Genomic DNA, 18,394 nt, shown 5'->3' on the forward strand with positions numbered 1-18,394 from the left:
GCTCATCTCACTCGAGCACACTTCCTTCCCCCAGATCTGCAGCCGGCAACACTGGCAAGAAGCCTCACCAGCTTTCCCAGCTTCATCCGCCCCGGCCCACCCACTCCAGCCGCCCGGGCTGGGGTGGGCACCCGAGCTTCAAGCAGGCTCGTCCTCGGGCTCCATCCCCGCCGTATCCCACACCAGCTGGGCGATAGCTGCTCCCATCCACCCTCAAGCAGTGCTACCACGCTCTCCAGCTACGCCCAGCGCCCGGACGCGGTGAAGCCGGCCCAGAGCTCTGCTGCCTTCTTTGATAAAAACACTTAGCGCGTGGAGCGTCCGTCAGGGCTCGGAAATTGGCTGCGAGCACCGCGCCACAAAAATAAACCCAGCTCCGTAACTGGAAGACGGCAGCAGGTGAGCGGCATCCGTGCCTTGTAACGCGTCGCGGTCACTCAGCGTTAGCGTGCTGGATGGAGAACCTACAAAGCAATGAACAGAATCTTCTACATTAATTACCTTTATCAAAAATCTACGGTCCTGTACATTTTCTAGACAGCTTGTGGTTTTTTTGAAAAAACTTTAGTACACTGAAGAGTTGAAGAGATAGTTGCCAGGAGCCAGTTCCTCTCTGCTCAGGGAAATACTGTCGCGGGTGCGTTGGGAGGAGTTAATGCAACCCGCACGACAAAATTCGGAGGCTGCTTGAAAAAACCCGGCACAGCCCTGAGCTGTGCCACCGTGAGAACGACACTGGCATTGCTACGCCGGCAGGGAGCCCCGGCAAGAAAATTTCAGATCCCAACCCAGAGTCTGAGGGGAGCCAGCTCCTCATCTTCTCCACGCCCAGGGGCTGCTGGTAGCTCCCAAAGGAACTGGTTTCCTCCACCACCAGCTTTATTTGTCCGCTGGAGGAACGGGCTGGCCCCCAGCGATGCTGTGAAAGGTCAAGTGTGGGGCAAAAAGGGCAGGTTTTGGGTTGGGTCCCTTGCCAGGGTGCAGCGGGAGGGCTGTGAACCCCCCGGGGTGGCTTGGAGAGGAGACCAGCCCCAGCCTTGCAGGGCAGGACACTTCGGCAGGGCTTTGGCCAGGGTGAGTGGGGCTGGCTGGGGTTTGGGGGGGTGGGGGGGAACACGCCCTCCCGCAGCCACCCCTCCGACTTCCTCCTTTCTGCCCCAGCCGGCTGCGAGACGGAAGTAGGCAGGAAGGGTCGGGGTGCGTCGCAAAGCACCCGATGCCCAGCCGCTTCGCCCAGCCAAGCTCGAGAAGCTGAGACCATCCTCATCCCAGCCCAAGCACGGGACGGAGGAGACGGCTTGATGCGAGGCGAGTACAGCACCTCCATTTTCTTGACGTCTGTTCCTCTTTTCTGTGGGGGGCGGCAGCCGGGCGACAAAGCGGTTTCATAGCTCTGGTGTTCCCAGTGAATTTGTTTGATAATTCCCAATTGGAATTTTTAGATGGCCTTCAGGGAGCTCGGCGTGGTGTCCCTGCCACCCGTGGCACAGTGCGGCAGTCAGTCTGCACAGCCTTTGCAGAGGGAGCTTGCCTGGTCTGTAATGGGTTGGCTTTTGGAGGGAGGATTAAGCTTGGGACTGCAGGTGTTTTGGGGGGGGCGGGTGTCAGACCCCACACAGCCCCTTCCTCACCTCCCTGCTCCCCCCCACACCCTCCTCACACGTGGCACTGGGGAGAGCGGTGCCAGCAGTGTGCCCAGGACCCCTCACCTGCCCGGCGGGTCCCCTACCAGCACCCACAAACAGGGGACGCGGCAGCTCGGAGGGGAAGAGGGAACGGGTGCGGTGGCGTGGCGGGGACGGCTGCCTGGGGGGCTCGGCGTGGTGCTGGTTCAGGGACCTTCCTGGAGACCCTGCACCCCCGTGGGACTGGGAGAAGAGGTGGGAGAGGGCAGTGAGACCCTTGCTCTTCTCCTCCGCCTCTCTGCGTGCCGTACGCATCAAATACTCTGCTGAGGGCCACTGAAAACGCCTGGCAGCAGCAGGGAAGGCAGCAGAGCCCGCGGGCAGGCTAACCCTGGGGACAGCAGGTCCTTCCCGAAATCTCCGTGGCTCTCAGATGCAGGCGAAACACGGGGCACACCCCAGGGGTCAGGGATAGCAGCCTGGCACCTGCTTTCGCTGCTTTTTTCCAGCGCCGCGGCCCTAGCTCGCAGCCTGTCAGGCAGGGGAAAAGCAAACGTGTGAAGCCTCGCAGAGGCGTCGTGCCCTGCGGCCGGCACCGACACCCGGTACGCGGCTTCTGCAAGGTGTGGGAAGGCTTTAAGTGGCGCGCTCCGCGTCACGGCTGTCACATCCTGCTTCGCGCCGTGGTTTTGCGCTTTTTCTGTCCTCCGTCCTGGTGCTGTTTCAGTCGCAAGCGATCTCAGCGTGCCGGGGAGCGTGGTGCAGGGTGATTTATTTTCTCAGAGAAAGACTGAAGTCACCGTAGGGCTGGTGGTGGTGGGGGATCCCTCTGTTGCTCCGTGAAGCACGAGCTCTGCCAGCTCCAGAGGACACGCCGTCCTGCGTCTCTGCAAACCCAGCAGCTGCCACTGCGTCCCCACGGGGATCGGCCAAGGGGTGATGCCCACTGGAGGTCAGACACAAGAAATGGCTTCTCTGTTTTTAAAAATCCCAGACTACCGAGGCCACGACAGGGCAACCCCATCCCACCCAAGCAGGGCTCTGACCCGGGGAGACCCAGCAGTACAAACCTCTGGTCTCCCAGAACAGGGTGGGGGTCCCCCGGGCACCCAGGGACCTCGGCACTCAGAGCCGAGGGACAGCACAGGCCAGGCGCTTGGCGCACACGGGAGAGTGCTCAGCCCACACACCCGTCCCCTGCAGGCACTGGAGGCTGCTGGGAGGAAATATATATGTAAAATATATACCTATTTCCTATAGCAGAACATAGGAATATATCTATTTTTTATATGTATATAGATGTCTAAAAATACTTTTATATCTTTTTATTTATATATATTTTAATTTTTGCTGTAATTTAGATATAGTATTAAAATATGTATATAAACACGTGCACACACACACACGGAGTGCGATACCCTGCACAGAAGGTGTCTCAGCCAGTGGACAGCCCTGCATACGACCATCTGCCTTGATGGAAACTACCTGCATCGCACAACGAGGCGGTGGAAGAGAAGGCCACGAGCCAAATGACATCCACTCTCCCATCCCTGCTGCACCCTGCTCCGCTCATTTATCACCCGCACCCAGGGGCTGGGGCCGCCCAGAGTCGGGGGGAGAAAGGAGCATCTCTGCTGGGTGCGGTACCCGGTGTCTCTGTCCCAGCGTGATGGTGACGTGGCTCTGGGGATGCTTGGGAGCGTGGGGGAAGCGCCCAGCGGCACCGGGACACAAGCACTGACCCTGGTGGCACCTCAGCGTTGCAGGCGGGTGGTGCAGAGACCCCAGGAATCCTCCCGGGATACCGGGCACCAGAGCGCGTCCGCCTGTTTTGCAAGAAAACACGTGTTTACTGCTGTTGAACACCGATTTTATTTATAGCAACGAGATCACCACTAGCGTCAACACTTCCCCTTGAGCCCTGTTTATAAATCCCAACTCGCTCCTCCGTGCTGCACGTTGGCCGGCCTGAGCCGTGCCAGACAGCAAGCGGGAGATGCTCCACGGATGGAATACCCTGGTGGCTGCTGGAGAGGGCCCCTGGTGAAGCAGAGCCCCGGTCCGGCGCCATCCGAGACACGCGTCGAGGAGATCCGAGCTCAGGGCCAAGGAAGACCCTGATCCTGGGGTGCAGCCTTGTCCCCCCGGTGCCACCACGCGGCCCTGGCCCTGCTGTCAACGCGTCCTGCCCCTAGCCAGGGCGCTCGATCTCCGCACCCCGCTCCCCACCCTGGGATGACGGCGGTTGCCAAGCCCTGCAGTTCTGCTCCCTCGCAGCAGGGCAGGAGGATGGACTGCGTGCATCCCTCTGCTTGCTTTAATTTGTGAAAAAGAGGAAAAAAAATCATCCCAGGCAGAACTCACCTAGGAGAAGAGCACCCAGGACTGGCAGTCACAGTGCAAGTCAAAGGGATCGCCAAGGGGGTTGGAGAGGTCCATGCTGAGGCCCATGTCTGCGCCCTGCTAATGCAGTCAGACCGCTTTCCCCTCCCCTGAGCACTGTAAGGAGGCAGACAAAAGCAGAAGCGCCCTTTGTTCACTTTGAAAGTCACCCTACTCTCACCCACCCACATACCAGTGAATAATTTCCCTCCACAGCAGGGGAAAAGAAGTGGTGAGCTTTCTTCTGCTGCTTTCTGCTGCTATCAGGGTGTGCTTTACATTCTTGCAACTGAGGAAAGAAATTACTCTGGTGATTAGAAAGGCGTCCAAACCCAGCCCATCAAATGAACCCTTGGGCAATCCCAAGGACAAATCCAGGCTGGGCAGAGAGTGGATTGAGAGCAGCCCTGAGGAGAAGGACTTGGGGATGCTGGTTGGCAGGAACCTGAACATGACCCAGCAATGTGTGCTCACAGCCCCACAGGCCAATGGTACCCTGGGCTGCATCCCCAGCAGCATGGGCACCAGGGCGAGGGAGGGGATTCTGTCCCTCTGCTCCACTCTGATGAGACCCCACCGGGGAGTCCTGCATCCAGCTCTGGAGCCCTCAGCACAGGACAGACCTGGAGCTGTTGGAGCAGGGCCAGAAGAGGCCCCAGCAGTGATCCGAGGGCTGGAACCCCTCTGCTGTGAGGAAAGGCTGGGAGAGCTGGGGCTGTTCAGCCTGGAGAAGAGAAGGCTGCGGGGAGACCTTAGAGCAGCCTTCCAGTGCCTGGAGGAGCCTGTGAGAGAGCTGGAGAGGGACTTTTTATGAGAGCATGGAGTGATAGGACAAGGGGTTGTGGCTTCAAACTGAAAGAGGGGAGATGATTGAGATTAGAGATAAGGAAGAAATTCTTTGCAGGGTGGTGAGGCCCTGGCACAGGTTGCCCAGAGAAGCTGTGGCTGCCCCCTCCCTGGCAGTGCTCAAGGCCAGGTTGGACGGGGCTCTGAGCACCCTGGGCTGGTGGAAGGGTCACTGCCCACGGCAGGGGGTTGGAACGAGATGATCTACAAGGTCCCTTCCAACCCAAACCATTCTCTGATTCTATCATAACCGTGCACTACAAACCTCAATTTCAGCCAGAGCTGGGCATGTGTTGAGGTTCCCACTTTATTTATAGGGTTTGGGAGCTTTTTTTTTAATCCAGTTTTAATTGGAAATCTGCTCTATTTTATGGGATGAGCCTGTAAGCAGGAACCTCTAACCTCCAGCAAGGAGGAGCAGCTCACAGAGTCTTGGTCCACCCCATCGCTGTCCCATGCCTTGGCATGGCAGCAGGAATTAAACACACGGAAACATTGGGTGGGTGGGATGGCAGGAGCTCACAGAGCCCGTGAGTTTGGTCCCCACAGCCTGTGTGGGAAGTTCTAGTTTGTAGAAGAGCTGGAGCCTAATTAAGCACATTTGGGGTGTCGATCAGCTGAGTGCTACAGGAAACGAGGGCGGGAGCGGCTCTTCCCTCCTGCCAGCAGCAGCAGCTCTTGCTGGGCGAGAGCCTGTTTCCCTGGCCCCGTTTTTCAGGGGGGGAGGATTGCAGAAATATGATCTCACACTGATTTCAGCATCCTCAGGGCACTACTAATTAGCTAGACACGTGTGGCAAAGCAGATGCAAGCAGTGGTCAATAACAAATGAAGAGCATGAGTACAGCTAAGAGTACAGCAAATGTGGTCATGCAGGAGCCAGCTGCGCCTTGGAGTGTGATGTTGCTCTTGGAGGACCTCTCAAGTTGGCTGGCACGAGTCACTGGGGACATCTCTGGCACAGGGCACCACAGCCCAAATGAGTGATCAAAGTCATGTCCCAGCGAGGTGCACCCAGGAGGGTCCAACAGAGATCTACTGTCCCCCCTGCCTTGCTAAGAGCTTTTACTGTTAAGACCTTTTTTTATACTTTAAGAGTTTTTACTTCTTGTCTGCAAGCCCAAACAGTGCTGGCAGAATTTGGAGCCAACGGCCAATGTGGATCATGCAGGCTGGGACGCTGCAGCTGTGATGATAAATGGTGCCCTTAAAAACTTACCAAGGTGGGACCCGGGCTGATAGATTTTGAGGGGAAAGTGGTGAGCTGGTATGTGTGCGGTAGATGGTCAGAAATGAGCTGTAATGAAGTGTTGACTTGTCTGGAAGTACTGGCAGCACGTTTTGGTCAGGGCTGGGTTTTGTTGTAAGGGTGTTTGTGGAGCTAGTGATCTGCTCTGACACCACAGCTTAAAAAATACTGAACTTCGAAAGGCAAGATTTTTCAGAGATGGTGGGAACTTGCATTCTCAAGAGGACGGGACCAGACTCTCTTCGGTGGTGCCCAGCAACAGGACAAGGGGCAATGGGCACAAATTGAAGCAGAGGAAGTTCCGTCTGAAGGTGACGAAAAACTTCTTCACTCTGAGGGTGACGGAGCACTGGAACAGGCTGCCCAGGGAGGTTGTAGAATCTCCTTCTCTGGAGATATTCAAAACCCACGTGGACGTGGTCCTGTGCAGCCTGCTGTAGGTGACCGTGCTTTGGCAGGGGGGTTGGACCAGATGATCCACAGAGGTCCCTTCCAACCCCTACCATTCTGTGATTCTGTGTGATTCTGTGGACTGTGGTGGTGGAGTTGGACTTGTGGAGGACATCTTTATGAAGAAGGCCTCTGTCCATGCACCACAGGATGGTCTTAGGCCGGACATGGCAGAGTAAGCTCCTGGGCCACGTCACTATGAGGGTTTGACTGGGTGACCACAGAGGGTCCTCTTGTTGCCCATGCAGCAGTACGGTGGCAAGGCTGCTGGAGCTCTGCCAGGGAGGCTGGCTCCAGGGCAGGGTGGGGTTCCCGAGGCTGCAGACCTTCACATCCAGATGACTCCTGCCGTAAACAACGGTGGCAACCAGCCTTAGCAGTCCTGCCATATCTCCAAGTCTGTAATACAGCTCGGCACCAAACCTCACTGTGCAAATGTCGGTGAAATGACACCCATCGACCTACGCAGATCATCTTTCTGCTCTCCAGAGGAGACCAGACCTTCTTTCAAGGCTGACCTGGGTCACCCATGGCTTGTCTGGTATCTTGCAGAGGCTGACAGGCTAAGAAAGGAAATCCCAGTGTCTCAGAAGCGGATCTGAGCAGCCCTACCTACTAACCTGGCCTCAGGGCCTTTTGAAGGTTTCTCTTGTTTTCTCGTTACCATTTGACTGCGGGCTGTTAGTTCGGCAGGTTCACAGGACGGAGTGAGGGCACTTTGTGAAGTTGGCGGGAGCCAGGGAGTGTTGTTTTCTTGCTCAGGGCAGCATCAGAGCTGTTTCAAAACCAATGACCTGCTTTCGTGATGCCGTGTCTAATATTGCTAAAAAGGGTAATGTTTGTTGTTCCTTTGTGCTTTCATATTCCTTTTTCCTCTTTTAACAAATTCCTCTTTTCTCACTTCCTCTTGTGCATCCGTGTTGCAAGGCCGTGACTCTGTTGGGTTTTGGTGCTGGGCCATGCTGGAGGGAAGGCGTTACGAGAAGTGATGGCATTGATCATAGAATCAGAGAATGGTAAGGGTTGGAAGAGACCTTAAAGATCATCTGGTAGTGAATGAACGTGATCTCATTGGCACCACGGGAAGAACACTGAAAAATCCCTCCCTGAGAGCGATTTCACCGACTTTATGGATGGCATAAAGTGCCGGGATCAGGAGATGTTCTTTGGGGCAAGCAGTGAGTAGTGTGAGCAGCTAGAGCAAGCTCTGTGAGAGCGTGCATGTGAAGAGCAAGGTCTCTGCCATGCTCTGAAATCAGCTGAGGATAGCAAGTGCTCGTGGGGTTTGGACGATGTGCTGGGAGTCCTTCCCCACACACTGGTGAGAAATGTGCAGCCCTGGGGTCAGAGCCCCCACCCATGCCATCGTGTCCTGGCCCCCCACCCCATGTGGGTCTGACTCCAGCACCCCGTCCTTCCTCCTCACCCCGCACGTTGTGCAAGAGCCAGCCGGGTGGTTGCCACACCGGCAGGCTGGACCTCACCATGCAATGAGAGCCAGCCTCTCCGCTGCCCTCGGAGACGGGACTGCGGCTCTCCTAGGACGCCGGTCACCCGTGCCGTGACGTTGGAAACCCTTGCTCGTTGGAAACCCTCAACAGGAAAGCTTCTGTTAATTCACTACGTGAAATGCTTCATCTCCTTGATGAATCAGTTAAATGTAAAGCAAGTAGTGACAGACTTCATATGCATCTAGCATGCCTTGCTAGCTAATTAGTAGAAATGGTCCTTTTGTTAATTTTTTATTCCAATTCCCATACAACTATAGCTCGACAGAGAAGGTGAAAGAACTCACATCTAGCCAAAGCTAAGTGCAGTGCTTGAGATTTTCCAATGTTACGTAGACATAATCACGTATGTCAAAGAGCCTGAGCAAACACCACGTCGAGCTTTGCAGCAGTTCCCCCGAATGCGTAGCCCTGCGGTGCAAGTTCCCACTCTGCTGACTTCCACATTTAGTCCAAAAGCTGCGTTTGCTGGAAACCAACTGATTTTTGTGAGAGCATGCCAGCACCCGTCCTGAGTCACCCCACACACCCCGGGTGGCTGCCCTGGCCCCGGCTGCCCGACTCCCGGGCTCTGCCCACAGCGGGACGGCTGTGGGATGGGCACGTCCCCCTGGAGCCACCGTCCCCTGCAGCCGCTTTCTGTAGGGTTCGAGGGCTCCCTTGCCTGCAGCTGCCGTACGCCGGGCGGTCACAGGGATGCTTTTTGCCTTGCAGAAAATGTCGCGTGACTGCTGCCTCCGACTGCCGGCGGTGACCTGGGTGCTGCTGCTGGTGATGACAGGTGAGCCCGACCTGCCCTTCCTTGCCGCCGAGTTCCCCCTGGCACCTTACATGGGCAGTGAAATGGTGGGGAAACCCGTGTGCTGCCCAGCAGCGGCGGGAACATGGCACCGAGAGGCGTGCGAGGGCCAGCTCCCGCGTTTCCCAGGATCTGGAGTTAACCTGAGCCAGCCCTGCTGAGGGACAGCGAGGCAGGCGAGGACCCTGGCAGGGCCCTCGGTGTGGGGTTTGTAGGCAGGTTGGTCTCAGGACAGCATGGGTGCTTGGTGGTGGGTGTCAGAGCACGCCGTGGCTGCCGCCGCTGCAGACTGGCCTCCGCCCGAGTGCCCCTGTGGTGGTGCATCCTTCCCCCCACTCCCCTGAGCTGCTTTACGATCTCAGGAGTTCCATCAAGTCTTGGCTTTCATGCCATGAGTTTAGCAGTTAAGCGTCCCTTGACCGTACTGGGAACTCCTGCGTGGCTAAGGTGGGGAGCAGCACTGACCGCACCTGGAGCTCCAGTTGCCTGGCCAAGGTGGGCAAGGAGAGCGAGGATAGTCAGTCGTCCCCTGACAGCCTCAGCACACACCTTACCTGGGTCATAACTCGGGTGGAGCGGTAGCAGCATTCCTAGAATTTTTTGAGAACTCCAGTAATTGCCGACCTGGATTGTGGTGATGGAAATCTACTGATGCCTAAAGTCAACCATCTCGTGACCCTATGAGCAGCGGTACCAGGCGAGGCCCTTTGAGCTCTCCTGGCCCGCAGCGGGCTGTGCCCAGCATCTCCCTCGGAGTGGGACGCCTCGCAGAGCCCTCGGACTGTTGTACTGGTAGCTACCATCGCTGACAGAACCTGGGCTGAGCCACAGGGATCCCTCACTCCTTGAGGCTCAGCCTTCACCCACTGAGAAATCGTTTGAAGCGAGTATTTCACTGAACTCGAGGGGAATTTTTAATGGGTGCTTTTATCTGTGCGTACTGCCTGTGTGCATGTGGGTGTGTGAATCAATCTGAATCACAATGTTCTACTCTTGTGGTTGTAGTAAACCCTGTTTACTCACTTTACTAATGAATGTTTAATTACTGCTAAATTCCTGTGATTCTCTCTCTTTAACTGTGAACAAACCGTAAATTGCTGCTAGACATCTCCTTTGGACACAAACTGCTGTGACCCGAGGCTGAGCCTGGATCCAGCCACACTGAGGCTCCTCTCCGAGAAGGGGTTTAGAAAGCAAGGGGGGGTCCACTCCAAACCTTGTGACTCAGCGGGAGGGTCTCCCTTACCCCTTACATATTTCTTCATTCTCTGTATAAATCATTCCATCTCAGTCCTACCTCGATTTTGTATTCTATTAATTTAATAATAGAGTGAACCTTGCCATTGAACTTTGTTAGATTACATTTTATAAATTCCTAGTAAAAATCAATTTCTTACAAACACCTTTGACGGTGATTCTTTAAGCGACCTAACCCCTCATTCCACGACAGCCCCCATGCCGACCCTGTCTTCTCTCCGTTTCAGCCTTTGCCATGGAGTGCCCCAAGATCAAGGTGGGGACGTGCAAGGACTGCATCCAGTCCGGTCCCGGCTGCGCCTGGTGCAAGAAGCCGGTAGGTCCACGTAGGGTCTCACACTGTCAGCCCCCAGGGATCAGCTAACAGGCGGCGGGGTCCTCACCCTGCCTGCCCGGCTTTGCCTGTGGTGGAGGGGGAAAACGGTGTCGTGGGAGTGTTTCGTGTCCTACATGGTGGATGGGGCCAGGAGGGATCTGACAGACCAGGACCCTTCAACCTCCCCTTCTTCATAAATACCCTGGAGACCTGGTCTGGGGGCTGGGTCGTCTTGTAACAAGCCCATTCACCTGCTGCTCCTCTGATATTTTCCTGCTGATGTTGCAATGCGCAGAGTTTCGCCAAAGCCGGTGAGCCAGACTCCATCCGCTGCGACACCATCCAGGAGCTGCAGCAGAAGGGATGCCCGGACAACGAGATTGAGTTTCCAGTCAACAACATCACAAAGACACAGGACAGTCCCTTAAGCAATGACATACAGCTGACTCCCCAGGAGGTGCACCTGAAACTGAGGATAGGTATGGTCTGCCTGGCGTTCCGGACACCTTTCCGCTTGCCCCCAGGCTCAGCGGGACGCGACAGCCCGTCGCAGCCGCATTTCCTCCTCTTTTCTGCTGAAAGAGAGGAGGATCCCAGTGGTGGGTGGGCAATGGGACGAGATGTGAGCCACAGCACGGCAGCTGATCCCAGCGTCCCCGTCCTGCAGGCCAGCCCGCTGTGTTCGAGGTGAAGTTTCGCCGCGCCCTGGGGTACCCCATTGATCTCTACTACCTCATGGACCTCTCCTACTCCATGTTGGATGACCTGGAGAAGGTGAAGAAGCTGGGAGGGGAGCTGCTCAGGGCGCTGGAGAGCACCACCCCTTCTCGCCGCATAGGTGAGCCTGTCTCCACCATGGGACCCCGGCACAGCTCTTTGCTGCCGGGAAGAGCCGGGGGGCTGGAGCGGGATGCAGGCAGCGGGCAGCGTGACCTGTCCTCTGCCGGGCTGGAGAGTGCGCTGAGGCAAGGGACATGGGGACGGGGGCCAGCAGACCGTCCATGCCCTGTGCCACGGGGATGCTTGCTGGTCCCTGTCTGCCCCTGACGCTGTGGTCCTGGATGCCCTAGGGTTTGGCTCCTTCGTGGACAAGACGGTGCTGCCCTTCGTCAACACACACCCTGAGAAGCTACAGAACCCCTGCCCCAACAGAGACAATCAGTGCCAGCCTCCATTCGCCTTCAAGCACATCCTCTCGCTGACCGACAACGCCAAGCTGTTCGAGAGCGAAGTGGGGAAGCAGTTCATCTCGGGCAACCTGGATGCCCCAGAGGGGGGGCTGGATGCCATGATGCAGGCAGCAGTGTGCGGGGTGAGTCCGCTGCCGGCAGCTGTGGGCAGGGGTGAGGGCTGCGACCCACGCTCACACACCGTCCCTCAGGAGGTGGCTCTGACCAGGTGGGCTCTGGAAGCCCATCCTGTGTAAGCCCTGATTCGGCAGCAGCCAGCTTACTCGGGGCGGGTACAAGAGAGCGTCTTACCCCAGCCTCCTGACCCTGATCTCCTGTAACCCACCTCCTCCGTGTCCCCTGCCCCGCACCGTGGCCGACACGAGATTTGCCGTGCTTTGGCAAGGGCCGTACTGTGCCTGCTGGCACCTTCCTCCCAGCCCCCCTCAGGGACAGGTCTCCATGCCACTTGCAGGACTTGATCGGCTGGCGCAACGTGACCCGCTTGCTGGTGTTTGCTACCGATGACGGCTTCCACTTCGCCGGCGATGGCAAGCTTGGGGCCATCCTGACCCCCAATGACGGCCAGTGCCACTTGGAGGACAACATGTACAAAAAGAGCAATGAGTTTGTAAGTACCTGGGGGGCTTTTCAGCGGCTCTGCTCCGTCAGGCAGAAGAAACAGTCACGTAAAAAGCCTGCTGCTGAGACCACAGAGTCACCATAATCACTATAATTTGGGCCATGAAACTCAAACTGTCCACCTTTCTTCTGGTGGAGGAGATCATGCTGAGCATGGTGTCCCTTTCCCCACCTAGGACTACCCGTCTGTCGGCCAGCTGGTCCAGAAACTTGCTGAAAACAACATTCAGCCCATTTTTGCTGTCACCAGTAAGGTGGTGGATGTTTACAAGGTAAGCAGACTTCAGATGGTCCAGGTGCCTCCCGTCCCTCCCCAGGAGGACAGAAACAGCTTTGCGTGTCCTCCTGCCGCTGCCCCCCACTTGCTGTGAAACAGAGAGGACCACTCACCTCTTTGCCCTCTGTTGGCAGAAACTCAGTGAGATGATCCCAAAGTCAGCGGTGGGAGAGCTGAACGAGGACTCCAGCAACATCATTGAACTCATCCAGGAGGCCTACAACGTAAGTGCTGGAGAAGGCTGTCTTTCGCCTGTCTTGCAGGGCTCAGAGCAGGGAAAGGTTCCCATTGTGTGTCCTCACCATCAGAGAGCAGCTGGGACAAGGGCTTTAAGGACAGGACATGCCGAGTCCCTCTGCCCACTGCAAGCAAGAGGTTCCCGCCTCTCCAATGCTATCACCTGCCTTTCCAGAACCATCCCAGGCAGCTGAGACCCCATCCCCTGGGCTGGAGGGAAGCCCTGACCTGCAACCCCACACCTTTGGTCTCCTCTCGGGCTGATGGCACTTTCCCCACAGAACCTCTCCTCACGGATCATCCTGGACCACTCCACCCTGCCAGATGTCCTGGATGTCAAATATGACTCCATGTGCGGTAACGACCAGATGGTCTCGGATGAAGTGAGAGGGCAGTGCGACAACGTCAAGATCAACGATGAGGTACGTTTCCCCTGTGCCATGCTGGAAATGCCCCACAGCTCCCAAAGTTCCTGATGCCCATCCTGTTTAACGGTAGGAACCCAGCTGTTGTTCCAGGCTTTCTGTTTACATGAATTTAATGCCAAGAGTGTCCAAAACGCTGCGTGATGGGGGAATCCTCCGTTGCGCTGCCTGTGCATGTGCTCAGCCTGGGGCTGATACCACCTCCAACTGCTGAAGCTTCCTGATGGCCTCTGTCTCTTCCTTTTCTCACTCTGAACTTTCTAGGTCACCTTCAAAGTGAAGGTCACGGCCAAGGAGTGCATCAAAAGCCAGTCCTTCACCATCCGGCCACTGGGCTTCACAGACACCCTGACTGTCCACCTGGACAGCAACTGTGACTGCAACTGCAATGAGCAGCCTGACCCAACTGCCTGCAGTGGGAAAGGCAGCGTCGTCTGTGGGATCTGCAGGTACGTGCTGTCCACCCAAAACACTATTTCAAATGCTGCCAGAGCTGTGGAGCTGCTGGGAGAGGGCTGCTGGGCCAAGCCGAGGGCAGCTGTGTGGTGCACTTGGTTCCTCCAAGCGCCTCTGTGCCTGGAGAACGTGGGGCCGGGTGAGGGCTCTGTGGAGGGGTGTACATGTGGTGGTCAGTCACGGCCTGGCTCTGCAGCTTTGCACCAATTTTCTGATTCAGAGAGGCGGTTTGCGTTCATGGAGGCAGGGGACACAATGAGCTCTCTCTTCCATTGGTGGAGTGTCTGTCGCTTTCCTCATGGCATCCACCCACCCGTCCATCCATCCAACTATCCACCCATCCATCCAACTATCGAACCATCCACCAACCCACCCATCGAGCAGACACAGATTTCTGTAGAAGTCTCTCAAAATCTCACTTCGGGGTTGTAGTTCACGCAGGTCTTTAAGTGTAGTTATGGCTTCATGGCCCCTCGGTGACAGGGAGAGGAAAAGACTGGGTTTCCTCAGGAAACACTCAGTTCTGCTTGGCAAGGGTTTGGAAATTATAAATATAACAATAATTTCCGGGCAACCGTTTGGTGTTATAAATATGACCAGCAGGGAGAGCAGCGTTTCTGAGGTTTCCTCCAGCACGGAGTTAGCACCAACACGCTGTGGTTAGGTTTGGCGAGGCTGTCCCAGATTTGCTCTGCTTGGCTGAGGTCTGGACCCCACACGTGCCCCATGGTGTTGCTGGTGGCCGCTGACCCAGGCTTGCTCCTCTTCTTTGACGGCAGCTGCGATTCGGGCTACATAGGGAAGAACTGCGAGTGCGAAACCAAAGGCAAGACCAGCAAGGAGCTGGAGGGCAGCTGCCGGAAGGACAACAGCTCGGTCATCTGCTCAGGGCTGGGGGACTGCGTGTGCGGGCAGTGCATCTGCCACGCCAGCGACGTGCCCGACAAGCAGATCTACGGCACCTTCTGCGAGTGCGACAACATGAACTGCGAGTTTCACAACGGCTCTCCCTGCGGCGGCAAAGGTGACGCATCTGCATGATGGGTTCTCCGCCTGTCTAGAAAGATTCAGTCCCCAGGGAGATGCTGCCTTTCCCTGCCAAAACGCAAGTGGGTGGGTTTGGGGGTCCTGGGTCTGACCACACCAACCTACAGGACCTCCTTGGCGATCCCATGGAGAGTGGCATGGAGAGCCCGGTGTGGGTGATGCTCTCCAAGTGCGGGCAGAGGGAAGGCAGCCTGGCTTTCTGTAGGATCCTGGTCTGAAAGGTCTTCTCCCACAGATCGCGGGAGATGTGACTGCGGGGAGTGCAAGTGCACGCCCAGCTACCAGGGCAGCGCCTGCCAGTGCAAGAAGTCGACAGAAGGCTGCTTGAACATCCGTGGCAACGAGTGCAGCCACCGCGGGACCTGCCACTGCAACCGCTGCCAGTGCTTCGGGGGATACCAGCCCCCCTTCTGCGAGGACTGCCCCGGCTGCCCCTCGCCCTGCGGCAGATACGTGTGAGTGACGCACGCGGAGATGGCACGGGGGGTGGTGGGCATCCTGGGGCAGAGCCCAGCCGCAGCCAAAGCCAGGTGAGAGGGCCTCTGCTCCTGCAGAGGTGAGCTGTGGCCGCCTGTTTTGCAGCTCCTGCGTGGAGTGCAAGTTCTTCTTCAGCGGCCCCTTCGAGAAGAACTGCTCCCAGGCCTGCCCCAACATCCAGGTGGCCGAGAAGTCAACAGAGGTGGGCAAGCAGTGCAGGGAGAAGGACTCCCAAAACTGCTGGATCTCCTTCCGCATGGTCCAGGAGGACGGCAATGAGACGTACACCATCATCGTTGATCCTAAAAAAGGTACCCCAGCCCCGCTCCTCATGCCCCTGTGCCCGCAGCCTCACCGCCTTCCCGGGGGCTGCAGCCGGACGCTGTCTGTCTGTTCTGTAGAGTGCCCAGAGCCTCCCAACATCGCGCTGATCGTGGGAGGCACCGTTGCCGGCGTGGCTCTCATCGGCCTGGTGCTCCTGCTAATCTGGCGGCTCTTGACGGAGCTGTTCGATCGCCGGGAATACCGCCGGTTCGAGAAGGAGAAATCCAAGGCCAAGTGGAACGACGTAAGAGAGCCCATCTGCGGCGGCGGGGTGTGCTGGGACGCTCATGGACATGTGGTGGGGACAGGTGGAGGGGACACCCTCTCCAGAGGCAGCCGTGGCAGACCTGAGCACTCCCCACCAGATGGTTTCGCAGCCCAGCAGGGTTTTGCGGGGAGGCTAAAGCAGCCTGTGGGCTCTTTCTGCCAACGCTGCCTGCACTGTTGAGGCTGGGAGGGGTGGGTAATGCTCCGCTGAAAGTCCGATATGGCACAACAACGCGGGCCTCTCATCTCTCTCCTTCCAGGCTGATAACCCCCTCTTCAAGAGTGCCACCACCACGGTCGTGAACCCCAGGTTTGACGGGGAATGAAGCGGAGAAACGCCCAGCAGCGCTAGGACCCACCGTTAAATAAGGAAACGCCAAGCTAAAGAAATCTCAGACTAAGTCTCCCACCTCCTCTTCTTTGTCCTGTTGTTTTTTTCCCTTCTTCCAAGACGCCACCGGTCTGTCAGGTGCCGGTCAAGGGGCTGCACCACACCTGTCTCCTGGCACAGCGCTCGATGGTTGCGTTAGCAGAGCTGGGAGAAGGGAACAGACACCGCTTCGCCGTGGATGGGACTGCAGATCTCACCAGCGGGCACACGCAACGGCTCCTGTACCGGTTACCAGCTGTCTTGGCTCTTGATGCTAACTTTGGCTTCTGGCAGGAGTCCTGGACACCAAGCCCCCAAACCACCTGAGTGCACAGAGTGCCTTCCAGCTTCGATTTGGAGCTGGGATTTCAAAGCTTCCATTTCCCTTCTGCTCTAGGAGGATCTGCCGCCGGACTGCTCTGTGCCTCTGCTACGCTGGTCTCCAGCGCCACGTTTGCTCTAGTTTCTAAAGCGCTCACTGCTGGGTTGGACGTGGAGGGTCCTCCAGGCTGGCAGTCTGCTCTGGAGGTTGCAGTGAGGTGGTGGGCCCTAAGGGCTAGTGAGCACCTGTATCCGGAGGTGAGGAGCAACCAGGGAACAAGCACTGAATCTTTTTTTCCAGATCATCAGCTTCTCCCTGGTGTCGGTCCCCTCTCAGACCTACCTCGGGCAAGGTTCTACCTGGGCTTTTGCAAGCTTGGTTTAGCTCCGCCAGGCCTTGAGCCCTTTGCACGACAAGGAAGCCAAGGAGCAACTGTTTGAACTATGAAATGTTGGTACCAAGCACATGGAACATTGTCTGCAGCTCAGAGCTCGGCCACAGCTTCTTCCACCACCCCTGGGGCGACGTCTTTTCCCTGCTCTGTGAGCGCGTCAGACGTGCCAAGGGCCAGGCCTGCAAAAGACATTGCAGTACCCGGAGCATCTCCAGCTCAGCACTTTTCCAAACCACGCTCAGCAGCTAATTGCTCTTACCTTGTGGGGTCATTCCTGCGAAATAGCGGTACAGTTCCACATTTGCTTTAAGTTTGGGAATAATTCGTGCACAGCTGTTTTATGTCACATCTTCGTTTGCTCTCTGAAGAGGTTTAATGTTAATAAAAAATAATATATAAAGTAAATACATCTGTCCTGCTAAGAAGCTGGTGCAAGGGCAGTAGCTGAAGCATTCATCGGAGAAACTACAGAAAATCCTGTCCTTGCTGCCAGCACCTCCCATAGGTACAGTGCCTGGGAAAGATGCTGGCCAGAGAAACAAATTGTCTTCTACACCGATTTGCCATCTACATCCTGAAAGGTGCTCCCCCGCAAGCCAAAAACAACTCGTTAAATGATGCAAGCCAGTTCTTGTCCCTGCCCATCTGCTGGCAGCTATCTGTAAACCTCCTGAAACGAGAGTGGCTGGACCACATCAGATCAGGTTTGAGCCGTTTTGCTGTGCTTCAGCAGTGACTGTGAGGCTGTAGCGCAAGGTAAGGAGGGGGAAAGTGTGTCTGATACTCCCCCCAGTACTATCCCAGTACTTGCAGTTATTTTTGACTGGAGGACCCCCAACTCAGTGTAGGTCCTGGCTGCACAAAGACACCAGCGCTGGGGCTCTGGGTCTCGGGTGCAATGCCCATGGACAGGGGCCCAGGCAGAGGTGGTTGTTACTTGGACGTGAAGAGACTATCTATCCCCCCCATCACCAGCTGCAGGTCCTACTGCTGGAGTAGAGTGTGCAACCACTTATGTGGTTCAGAGCACAATTAAAGTCGATGAGGGATCCAGATTTTTTCAAAAAGAACTATGATCGGTAATTGCGTTAGACAGAAATGTATGCTAGGGCACATGCAAAAGCCCAGAGGGAAAACAGCGAGATAGGAGGGTCCTTCAGGCCCCTGGTCTTGCTTTAGCTCAAAGGCTTGGTGGTCCCTCTGGGGAGACCTGCTTGAAAATTGCCCTTTCTCCAGGCTTCAAGCACTGCCCCAGGACATCCTTTCTTAAAGTTATTTCATTTCCACCAAGAATAACTGAACCGTATTTTCTTTGACTTGGGGTGGGGAGGAAACCAGCTGATTTTCAAATCAAGATGTTGACTTGATTTTGGTAAGAGCAGAAGTCACCGGTTCAAGTGGCTGTCCTGCTGGCTGGGGGGGCTCGTGCTCCCCACATCGCTGCGCACAAAACCCGCACCCAGCTCACGACACACCGCATCACTCGAGCCAAGGCTGCTGACGTGAGGCAGAGATACCCCGAGCCCGTGCAGAGGCTCCCTGGGCACCCTGCACA

The 18,394-nt window shown here is 56.5% G+C and overlaps 1 protein-coding gene across 1 annotated transcript; it reads left to right on the forward strand.

The window, feature by feature from the left end:
• The first annotated feature begins 1,179 nt into the window (after nucleotides 1–1,179).
• ITGB2 (integrin subunit beta 2) lies at nucleotides 1,180–17,204 on the forward strand. Its single transcript, XM_009944871.2, has 16 exons — nucleotides 1,180–1,308; nucleotides 8,775–8,841; nucleotides 10,344–10,432; nucleotides 10,728–10,911; nucleotides 11,100–11,270; nucleotides 11,503–11,744; nucleotides 12,077–12,232; nucleotides 12,420–12,515; nucleotides 12,655–12,744; nucleotides 13,039–13,179; nucleotides 13,447–13,631; nucleotides 14,418–14,662; nucleotides 14,921–15,140; nucleotides 15,268–15,473; nucleotides 15,564–15,730; nucleotides 16,014–17,204. Exons 2-16 carry the CDS (start codon nucleotides 8,778–8,780, stop codon nucleotides 16,077–16,079), a joined length of 2,322 nt encoding a protein of 773 aa, XP_009943173.2. The 5' UTR covers nucleotides 1,180–1,308; nucleotides 8,775–8,777; the 3' UTR covers nucleotides 16,080–17,204.
• The last annotated feature ends 1,190 nt before the right edge of the window (nucleotides 17,205–18,394 follow it).

This window comes from Opisthocomus hoazin, chromosome 9, assembly GCF_030867145.1.
Source record: "Opisthocomus hoazin isolate bOpiHoa1 chromosome 9, bOpiHoa1.hap1, whole genome shotgun sequence".
Taxonomy (NCBI): Eukaryota; Metazoa; Chordata; class Aves; order Opisthocomiformes; family Opisthocomidae; genus Opisthocomus; species Opisthocomus hoazin.